Source organism: Gekko japonicus, unplaced genomic scaffold (genome assembly GCF_001447785.1).
Source record: "Gekko japonicus isolate JY-2015 unplaced genomic scaffold, Gekko_japonicus_V1.1 scaffold898, whole genome shotgun sequence".
In the NCBI taxonomy this organism is placed as follows: domain Eukaryota; kingdom Metazoa; phylum Chordata; class Lepidosauria; order Squamata; family Gekkonidae; genus Gekko; species Gekko japonicus.
In genome coordinates, this window is record NW_015160238.1 from 253,082 (window position 1) to 264,759 (window position 11,678).

Consider the following 11,678-nt stretch of genomic DNA (forward strand, 5'->3'; position numbering starts at 1 on the left):
GTGTCTTATATAAAGTTCAGGTTTCTGAGATATCTTTTCTGTATTTAAAGGCTGGCTATCCAATGGCTTCTTCTCCTGACCATAATCCTGTTGTTCTAACACTTGCGAGGGTTGCTCCATTTCCTCATTGTTTTCCTTCTCTGGATGTAAAGCCTGTGGTACTTCAAGCAGATTTTTAAAGGCTGTTGTTACTGCTTGTTTAATTGTTTCTTCCAAAAACTTTTTGAATTGTTCAATAGTAAGGTCTTCGATTTGTATATTTAAATCCAAATCATCCTCATCCTCTTCTGCCACCGCCGCCATTTTCTCACTCCTCCTTAAGTAACTTTCTCAAATATAGCCTTGTTACACACCATTTACTTAAGTTCCCCAATCCTTTTGGCATAACATTCAGCAGATTTCTTTCACTTTTCCCACCATTCTTACTCTAGTTGGCAAATACTTTAGAGTCAGGCATGCATTTTCTATTTCCTTGCCCCTCTTCTCCGTTTCTGCGCAACAGTCACTCCCCCTCACTTTTCGTAGCCGCTTTCACAAAATAATTGGGGATAACTAAAGGGGCATCTTAAATCAGAGTCTCCAACGTCTTGTATATATATATACGCGAAAAAATAACCAAAGTACGATGTGCTACTTGCTTTAAATACTTTAAAACGGCTGGTCGCTGCTCTGGGAACACGGAAGCCATGTTCCTCCCAAGTCTTCGTTCCTGCTTCAGGACAAACCAGCATCACCCCCCGCAATTGCCATCTACCGGGGGGGCAACGCCCCCTGCCACTTCGCCTTCCTCCAGGAAGCGAAGCAGAGCTCACCCAATCGCCGGGTAGCTCCAAGGAGAACGAAGAGGAGACGGGCAGGTCGGAGACGATCCAAGACCTGTCTGTTCGCAGCACCGTATGGAAATGATTTCTTGATGCTGCCATTTTGAATATCAGTATGGCTCAAGTAGATTTTTGACTTTGGGACAAAACTCACAATCAAGTACCAGTGTTTATGGTGCCAAGACTTCTTTTCTGAAAGGGAACACAGTTCAGTATTGTTTTTGTTTATCCTTTCCATAATCTGAATGAAGATGTCCAAGACCTAATATATGAATGTGGAGGAAAAGAAAGCAGCTCTAGAAGCCATCAGAATGACACAAGACAATAAAAATATTTCATAGTAGGTTATGGAGGTGTCAAAAGAAAAGGCTGCTAGAGAGAGAAGTTCCTGGAGCAAAATGTATATATACAGTACAACTTACAAATTGTTGTGTTCCATCAAGTTTGCAACTTATGGTGACCCTATGAATTAATGACCTCCAAAACACCCTATCATTAATAACCTTGCTTAGATCTTGCAAACCAAGGGCTGTTGCTTCCTTTATTGAATCAGTCCATATCATTTCGGGTATTTTTTTGTGTGTGTGTGTACTGCTTTCAACTTTTCCTAGCATTATTGTCTTTTCTAGCAGCTCTTGGCTTCTGATGGTATGACCATAATAGGATAAGCCTCAGTTTAGTTATTTTAGCATCTAGGGAGAGAATGTTGTTACAACAGTTCAGTCATTTTAGCATCTAGGGAGAGAGTGTTGTTACTTCAGCAGTTTTTCTCTGCAATGAAGAAAAGAGATAGCTTTTACAGCTTTTACATTTGTAAAATACTTTCCCAATTCTGGAAAGTTCTACAAATTTTGACTCTTCTCCCCCCTTCCCCAGTAATACCTAACTGTGATAATTCAGAATTGTTGTTAAAGTTAGTATCCTTTTTTCCTTTGCATTTAGTTGCTGCTAAACCCACCCCTTCCTCAAGTGTGAGCAGTCAGCCTCCAGCAGAAACTCAGGTGCTTACTCGATCAGCATCCCAAACTCCTCCAGCTGGTGTCACAGCTACAACAAGCACAACTTCTGCTGTGAGCACACCAGTTGCAGCTACTGGGAGTCCGGTGAAAAAGCAGAGGCTGCTTCTGCCAAAGGAAACTGCACCTGCTGTCCAGAGGGTTGTGTGGAATTCTTCAAACAAATTTCAGACTTCTTCTCAGAAATGGCATATGCAAAAAGTACAAAGGCAGCAGCAGCAGCAGCAACAACAACAACAACAACAACAACAGAGTCAGCAACAACAACCGCAGTCCTCCCAAGGAACGAGATACCAGACAAGACAGGCAGTGAAAGGTATTCCCCATTGCTGTATTTTCACACTGGTTCTTGTACTCAGGGTCATCAGACCATTTTTTCAACCTGTAAAATGAGCTGCGGTGTGGTCCTCAAGAGTATTTTAGAATCTTTAAACCGGATTTAACCAGATCGTGCTTTTACGGACTTTTTAATTATTTTATGAATATTATAACGGGATGCTGACTGTATTAAAAGATAAACTTCTTACTGGGTAATAATAATATGGGATATAAAACTATCATTACTAGTATTTATTAGTTTGAAATAAATAATAACATACTTCAGGGGTAAGGCATAATTGGGATAGATTTGCATTGTGTATTTATAAAGTAGAATCTCTTATTTATTGTTATACCTCTTGTATCATAAACCTATTGGGTAGTGAACTGATTAGTGTCAGATTTAAATGTCACACATATGTCCATAAAGAACAGTTACGTATACTGTGATTGGCACAACCTATTGGGTAGTGAACTGATTAGTGTTAGATTTAAATGTCACACATATGTCCATGAACAGTTACGTATACTGTGATTGGTGCTTAGAGTAACTGCAAAAACATTGAAAGTTGGAAGGGAACAATGTGGTGACTAACTTTATGATTGGTTCATCGTACTCTCCTTCTCCATTTTATCCTCACAACAGCCCTGTGAGGTAGGCTGGCCTGAGAGTGACTGACCCAGGGTGTGATTTAGTAATCTATGGGTTTATGTGGCTAAAAGATGCAATCAGTTCTGAACTACCTTGTCCTTGGATTTTCTTCCCTCGTGCATATGCAATTGCAGTAAAAGTAGAAGGCTCAGTAAAGTAGAAAGCTCTGCCTGCATAGTGTTACAGAGTGTGATATGCTACCATTGCTGTGAGTGGTGTTAACACAGTGTCATGCACAGATATTCCCCACGTAAATGTTTAGAATATAGTTAAAAGATTGTTTCGTAATATTTCGTAAAGGTTTGCCATTTTTGGTTTTTCAAACGCACAGAAATATTCACTTGTAGAATTATGTTTTGTCTCCTTAGCTGTACAGCAAAAGGAAATTACTCAAAGTACTTCAACATCAACAATCACCTTGGTTACAAGCACTCAGCCTGTTTCTATAGTAACCAGTTCTGGATCAGCAAGTACACTTTCATCTTCAGTTAATTCAGACTTGCCAATAGCAACAGCTTCAGCAGATGTGGCTGCAGATATTGCTAAGTATACTAGTAAAGTAAGTTGGTTTCTGTCTTTAAGAAACAAACTTGTTTTTAATAAATTTACCTTGAAGGATATGCACTCACTAATGTGCAACAGAGTGGGCTATCTGCTCTTCTGAGCAATTGTTCCTTTGCTTTCACATGGATAAGGATTAACCTTTGAGCACATGAAAGAACCTTTACAGCAATATTTTAAACTGGCTGCTAAGGTATAGCTAGAAGCACAACCATTTTTTTTTGTTCTTGTTTTCCAAAAAAAACCCAGGAGCTTGGGATTTAGGACAGGAATGTAGGAAAGAAACCAGCTCAGATGTGTGAATGTGTTGCAGATGTTTAATATTCCTGATCTTGTATGGATGTATGTTTGCACTTCATAATGATCTTTTGTAAATTATAATTACACTTACTATCTTTTACAGTTTTTTCCCTTCCCTACCACATAGTGTGCTTTCAGGTCCAAAGCTAGAGATTTCGTGGTGAGAGGCCTAAAGATGGGCCTTGTAAATCATCCTGAAATAACAGCTGATATTATTATCGTTACTTTATTAATTTGTTGAATAAGTTTTAAGTTTCGGGCCTAGATTCTACAATGGCCATTGATCAGCAGTCCATTAAAAGCAGAGAGGTTGTCTCTGTCTGTTATATCAACTGACTAAACCATTTTGCATTTCGCAAATACAAATTACAGCTTCACCAGTGTCAGTAGTAATGTTTCATTCAGGTACATGATATGTACCAAAGACGTTCCCTAAGCATTTTGATAAGTTTATTTCCTTACTTCATTTATTACTCCGCTGTGTTCTCCTCACTGGAGACCCAAAGCAGTTTGCAACATTCTCCATTTCATCCTTACAATGACTGATGAAAAGGCAACCAGGAAGCTTACATGGCAGAGTAGGGATTTGAACCACTGTCCTAGGTCATAGATCCTGGTGGGGTAGCCGTGTTGGTCTGAAGCAACAGAAAAAAGTTTGAGTCCAGTGGCACCTTTAAGACCAACAAAGTTTAATTCTGGGTATCAGCTTTCACATATATTAAACTTTGTTGGTTTTAAAGGTGCCACTGGGCTCAAACATTCTCCTAGATCATGTCTGACAAGTGACAATAATGTAGAAGTGGAAATATGTCATTCTGAATTCTTTTAGTAGGAAGGAGAATGGCAAGGTCAGAGATGAATGTGTTATCATCTAACTATCTCCCTTATAAATAAAAGCCGAATGGTGGTGGCACTTCTCTAGAACATTCCACACGCTCCAAAATCAGTTCGCTCTCTGATCTGTCATTCAGAGGGTCTCCCTATCCACTGGCTGCTTTGCCTGAGTCCTGCCTCCAACATTCTAAACATTTTGCTAATCCTCTCCCCCCCATAGCCAGTCAGAACACAGAGGTTATTTGCATATGCAGCCTCATTGGCCTCTGCCTCGGAACACAGAGGTCGTTTGCATATGCGACTTGATTGGCTTTTGCCTCTAACATTCTAAACAGTTTTGCTGTTCTGAGGTAAAATGTGTCCAATCTCCAGGTGAGGGCTGGAGATCACTCAGAATTATAACTGCTTTCCTGATGGCAGAGATCAGTTCCCCTGGAGAAAATGGTGGGCTCTGTATCCTTATATGCTGCTGAGGTGGCCCCCATATGACAGCCAATGTGACGTAGCAGTCAGGGCTTCAGAGCACGGTAGAGGCTGCAGGTGTGTGGGGGTGGAAAGCTGAAGAGTGAGGGGGAAATAAAGGTAGGTTGATAATTGGCTGGGCAGGAGATAGGGTTGCCAACTCCAGGTGGGAAATTCCTGGAGATGTGAGGGATGGAGTCTGGAGAGGGTGAGGTTTCAGGAGGCGTGGGACCTCGGACAGGTACAAAGCCATAGACTCCACCCTCCAAACCAACTATTCCCAATCTCCAGGTGAGGGCTGGAGATCACTCAAAATTACAACTGTTCTGTAGGTAGCAGAGATCAGTTCCCTTGGAGAAAATGGTGGACTCAGTATCATTATACCCTGCTGAGGTCGCCACAGCAAATTGATACTGAGTGTCCAAGGCCGGGGCACCTGCCCAGAGCCTCTTTCTAGAGGCTGTTGTATTTATCTCCACAATGGGCCTTTTTCCTAGTACCTTACATAATTCATAAAAATTTTGTATACTTTCTTTTGGAACTTCATCTCATGTTTTGCTAGTGATTTCTTTTTTAAAAAAACTTTGAAATGTTAGCATCTGTAAGTAGTGTCATGATATGAGACCACAAAAGAAAAATGAAATAGGGGGAAATGCTTTGAAGGAATCATGAAGCAAATACAAATACTTTATCTTACAAAATCTGCAACATTGTATATGATCAGTTATTTAAGGGAAAATGATTTGCTATGATATTGTACGTCTGTTTAAAAATTAACTCTTACATTTATGTTCTGCTCTTAAAAAGATTTTGGAAGACCTAAATCTGGATTGGTATGTGAAGTAGGAATTGAATTTCACATCTGAAGTTGCCTTTTACCAGGGCTATTGAATCATATAGTCCAGTGTTGCCTAATTTGACTGGCAGTGAGTTTAGAAAGTTGTGGATTTGCGGGGGGGGGGGGGGGAGGAGGGGGGGGGGGGGGGGGGGAAAAGGATGATTAATAACCAGTGCCTTAATTACAAAAAAAAGGAAAAACAAGAATTCACCTGCTTTAAGATCTAAGACCTGGTAGTAGGTATGCATACTTATAGTGTAGGGATGAAAAGGTAATCTACATGGCCAGAGGTATCTTTGATGTATTTTCAGTCTTGGCACTGAGAACTGATTTAATGTTGGCTCAAACTTATTTAGAGCCTTTTCTGTAGTGAGAAGTGTTGGGATAACAGTTCTTTGGCTTTCTACAATGCTATACATATTCTGAATGAGAGATTCTGGGATTGAAGCCTCCCCAAGCGTTATATTCTTTTCAGTCTTTTAGCCTGAATCCACATTCTAGGGAAGGTAAAGACATGGGTGAATTAAAGGCATTCTTCACATGTTGTCGGATGCTTTATTTCTTTTCACAGTTCTGTTGAGCTAAGGTAGATGGCAGTAATTTTTTTTAAAGCTTACTACGCTGAATGAGACAGTTCTCTGCTACTGTTTCTCCTCTTGTGCCCTGACCAGAAGTGTATTCCATACTTCGGACAGAGGAGAAAATCTAAAAACAGCATAGATCTAGCTCAGGGAGAGTGGAAGCAAACAGGAAGGAGGAAAGAGAGGGAATGTTATGGAACAGGATAAACAAAGAATGAATTCATTTGAAAGGAGGTTTACGGCCTTGGGACAAGAGGCATCTCCTACAGCTCCCTTTTACCCATCCCTTGGAAGGCAATCCAGTGGGCTACTGCGTGCACATTTTCCCTTGCATCTTTGTAAGTAAAGGAACGACAGACATCTTGTTTCCCAAAAAAAGTGAGAAATGGAAATCTGGAGAAGGATGTGTGGTATATAGCTCTGTATCTTCCTCTGTAGCTCTGGGCCTGGGTGCTTTGTACAGTAACATGTTAGAACCCTGGAGGACTGCCAGAGGAGGGAAAATTTCATCCCCCTCCTGTCCCCGTCATGCTTCTCCTGCTTTTATTCTTCTTGTCCCCTGCTCCCACTTTCCCCACACTTCCATTTGTTTCCCTCCACACACTTAATTTGCTTCTCTGCCCCTTCTGCTTCCATACCTCTCTCCCACTGTTCTGCCCCTTCCCTTTTTTGGAAATGGTTCTCCATCCAGCCTTGCCCATGTTGGAAATGGTTCTCCATCCAGCCTTGCCTGGCAGGACAGGCCCATGAATCAGTAGCTTTTAGATTGTTTGCAGGGTGTTTTTGGCATGTCTAGAGGACTTAGCCTCACATGTATGGAAAGTTCCTGCCAACAATTATGGCTGGTTACACAGTGTCTGTAAGTGCCTCAGAGGGGATATGGATATACAGTTTCTGTCAGATTACTATTAAATAGGTTACTTAAAGACCTGTGAATTTCAGCTAGATTCAAGCAAACTTTACTATATGCTGAGATGCACTAGTTGATATTCTGTATGCGTTATTTCTATTGGATTCCCCCCACCTTTTCAGATGTATATATGTTCAAGCATCAGTCTTCTGTGTTTGCTGGTAATTGGTGCTGTTTTGATAAGAAGATGGAGCTGTTGCAAGTCAAGACAATCAGTACTTTGGGTAAAGAGCTAAGGAATTGCTCCACTGCCGTAAACTTGTTGCCACATACTTGGCCAATTGCATTTCTTAGTGACATACTGTGGTATATGGAAAGAAGTGTGGTCTTGGACCAGTTTCTAGGTCCTGAAGTTTACTGGTTAGCCTTGGACAAGTCCTTATCTCTAGTGTATCTGAAAAAGTGCGCATGCACATGAAAGCTTATACCTTGAATAAAACTTTGTTGGTCTTAAAGGGGCCATTGGACTCAAACTTCGTTCTGTTGCTTCAGACCAACACAGCTACCCACTTGAATCTATCTCTAGTGTAACATTCATTGTTGTGCCAGTAAATTGGGATAGCCTATGTCCATCCTAAAATCCTTTCCAGAGGCTGAATAGGAGATGTTCCAGAATGAATGAATGGGCCAGGCTGTAAAAAGTGCTTCACTGAACATCATCCTTAAGTGCATAAGTGGCCAGTTTAAAATACTGCTGTGTAAGTTTCCCCATGTGTTACAGCTGGCGTACGATAACCAATAGTGAGACTACACAGGGCAGTCCAACGGGAAGAACGATGATGAGTAAGTAATCCCATTTTTGTTCAGGTTTTAAATTGAGAATTAAACAGCTTAGACCTCATATTCTTTCTGTGTTGTGTTTCCTTTGTTCAAAAAACAAAGGTAGCCTAGACATATTCAGATGTCCCTGTCTTCCATTCAATTAGCAGTTCTTTAAATTATGGAAGTGTACCTTTTGAGATTTTATCTTCCCAACTGTCTGCTCTGGATGAAGCAACGTCAACTTAACTTCTGAAGTCTTATATTAGTTGTCTTGATCTGGAGACAGAGTTTAGACAGAGCTTTAATTTATGACGAGAAAAATGACATGAGAAATCAAGACATACAGACAATTTTAGAAACTGGGTAGGAAGGATCAGCGAAAATTAGCTGCTAAAGAGAGATAAAGGTAGCAGTTTATTTATAAAATTTATATGCTGCCTCTTCTGAGACCTGCTTGAGGCAGAGTTCTTGTTACCCTTTTTTGTGTGTGTGGATGATCCTCTCCCATGGACAATTTTCTCCATCTTTCTTTGCCAGCTTTGGAGGAGGTTCAGAATTTACCTAGACAGAGCTTGACTACAAGTAGTTATTTTTCACATGGAGAATGTCACGTGTAGCCAAATTCTGTGATGGCTAAATTCTAAATTATAGCGCTTCAGGACATGGTATATATGCTCACGTTCTGGAATGAATTTCCATTATATGCATTTCTATTATATGAACATATTAGGTACAAGGCAATACTTTGCCATGTGCTATTTATTTTATTTACAAAATTGTATCCCAGCTTTCTGTCCTTACAAGGGCCACCAAGGCAGCTAACAATTTAAAGCATACATGATAAATCACATTTTAAAACCATTAAAATCCACCCTCCTAAAACACACATCATTAAAACTGGCAAAAAACAAAGTTAAAATACATACAAAACATAAACACAGTAATTAAAACATTGGTTAGAAAGGAAGGATCATTGAGGGAATGTCAAATGAAATAGAAAAGTTTTCACCCACTAGCGGAAGATGGCAACAGGAGAGGAGAGACAAATCTCCCTGAGGAGATTACAGAGCTTACTACATGCGTGACTTTTTATGTGGGGAACATTCAAATGAATATTTTTATTTATCACTGTTTTTACAAAAATTTTAATCCCATCTTTCTGTTAAAATAACTTACAAGGTGGTCTACAAGTAAAAGCAATAAAACTATAAAATTAAAATAGTAACAGTAAAACGGTGCCAGCAATATATCGGAACTATACCAGATGTATATGTCTGAATGCCTGAGTGAATAGGATGAACTTCAGCTACCACTGATATGATGATAGGGTAGTAGCCAGGTGAATTTGGGTAGTGAGGGAGTTCAGAACCAAGGTGCCATTACAGAAGAGGCAGTTCTCTAATACCCATGTGCACAAGTTCTGAAGGTGAGGCCACATAATGGAGAGGCTTCAGCAAAAGATCTTAGTTGGTGAGCAGGTTCATATGAGAATAAATGCTTCTTAATATCCCGGTTCAAAACTTTCAAGACTTTAGAGGTTATCATTAGCACTTGGAGTTGTGCTTAGAATGATATATGTTAACAGCATTTGTATTCAAAGGCTGGATCCCACTTCCTCCAATGTGCAATGGAAAACTAGAAATTTACAAAAATCCACCCAAAGAAACACTTGCCACATCTTTTTATTTCACATTTATGTGTGACCTACTGTTAACATAAATAAGTTTTCCAGTAATAAATTATTTTTTAAAATTATTAAGTAATAAAAAGTGGCTTTGTTCTTTAACAGATGATGGATGCCATAAAAGGAACAATGACTGAAATATACAATGACCTTTCCAAAAATACCACTGGAAGTACGATTGCTGAGGTCAGTATCAATTGTCACCAATCTCATGTGGCTTTTTAAAATTTAAATATAAAACCATTTAAACATACTCAGAAATGTGCATTTTTAAAGCTGCCTCTATCTAAATCAGATTGCAACTACTATATAAACTATTGATTGGATGCTGGAAACTGTTACTTATTGTAGTCTTGACTATGCATACTTGAGCCAAGAAGAAAGACAGGGTATAAATAATTTATTAAATAAATAAAATACTACGGCAACTGACATGACTCTACTAACATGACTTTCTGAAATGGAAGTCAGTTAGTTATTCTAAGATTTCCCAGGACGTTTGTTTTTAAACTGAATGCCTTTATTGAAGTGGCCTACACAAACAAATTATCTTAGGTGCAGTTCGCATTTTAATTGACTGAACTGATGTCATCTGCTTTTGTTTCTTGAATTTGATCTTGTGTTGGAAATTCAACATGGGAAATGAAAAAAATAGGAAAACCTATCCCTCATTTTTTCTCCCTGCACTGCTTCTACTGTATTCATGTCCATCTCAAATTGCAGAAAACGGAAGATATTGGAATGTGTTATGACAACTGTATTAGAAGTCCCAAGTTACCTGGAGTTATGTGTGCAATTCATGATTAACTGAAGTTTCGCATGTTCATCCTGATGTATTTTAATAGGCAAACTTCACTTTTAAAGGAAGTTAAAGAAAGCTATTTTTCTGTAAGCCAGTTTTGTTGAGGCTCATGTTTCTAAGGCCATGACAGATCTCATCAGCTAAGCCATCCAGTATTTAATTAATGCAGACAGATGTATTAATCCTGCTCCATATACTACACAGTATGCCAAGCTAAACACATCCCAGAAAGTCATTTTCATGCAGGGTGCTCTTTTTCTGCTTGATGAAGTTTTTGAAACTCGTAGTATAATTTTCTTTAAGGTCTTTTATTTTCTTTTGAAAGGCTACATGGCAGATTTATGCAGTTACTCTAATCTAAACTGATTGAAGTCTGTGAATTTAGACTGGAATAACTCTGTATACTGTTGGAATTACCAGAAAGCCAAAGTCTGCTGTCTTGTTTTCACCTCTGCCTCAGATCATTTCTAAATTTTAACATAAAATCCACATTGATTCCTGCAAGATAACTTAATGGGAATATTTGCAGAATATGACTGGAAAATGGAAGCTTATTAAGTGTACTTAAATACTGCCTTCTCTGAAAATACTGTTTTTAATCAGCTCATTAAAAACAGCAGTCTGATTGTTTGTTAGCCCTATATCTTTTTAAAGTTTAATTTAGAAGAGTTTAGACTTTTGAAACAAGCCCTATATATTTCCTTTTGTTAAACATTATTTCTAGGGCTGAGTTATTCAGTACAGTTAATGGATTAGTCATCATTTTAAAATCTTTCAGTTTAAAAAGGTTGTCCCTGATTGATTATGTGGTATAATGTAAAAACTTTTTGAAATCCATGGGTCGCGACTCACAAGCACTGTTTTTGAAGAGGCATTTGTTTTTTTCACTCATATAGGGGGTAGTACTTCTTCTGAGATGGTGCCTGCTGTGACATATGCATTATATCTTTTTTCAAAAGACAAAGTGCTTTCTTCTGTTTTATTCATAGGCATATTTAACCAGTTGATCTATTAAACATTGCAATGTTAATCAGCTCAGGTTCTTTAAGTGACTGACAGCCCTAATTATCTCTTTGATATCACAGATTCGTCGTTTGAGAATTGAAATAGAGAAGCTTCAGTGGTTACATCAGCAGG

General features: G+C 39.0%; 1 protein-coding gene across 1 annotated transcript in view; it reads left to right on the forward strand.

The window, feature by feature from the left end:
• ZMYND8 (zinc finger, MYND-type containing 8) overlaps nucleotides 1-11,678 on the forward strand; it is a 105,040-nt gene that overhangs the window by 82,171 nt on the left and 11,191 nt on the right. The window contains exons 15-18 of the mRNA XM_015413097.1: nucleotides 1,764-2,153; nucleotides 3,176-3,366; nucleotides 9,845-9,925; nucleotides 11,627-11,678. The exon at nucleotides 11,627-11,678 is cut by the window's right edge and continues 30 nt beyond it. Coding sequence (XP_015268583.1) covers nucleotides 1,764-2,153; nucleotides 3,176-3,366; nucleotides 9,845-9,925; nucleotides 11,627-11,678 — 714 coding nt within the window. The remainder of the gene's footprint in view (nucleotides 1-1,763; nucleotides 2,154-3,175; nucleotides 3,367-9,844; nucleotides 9,926-11,626) is intronic.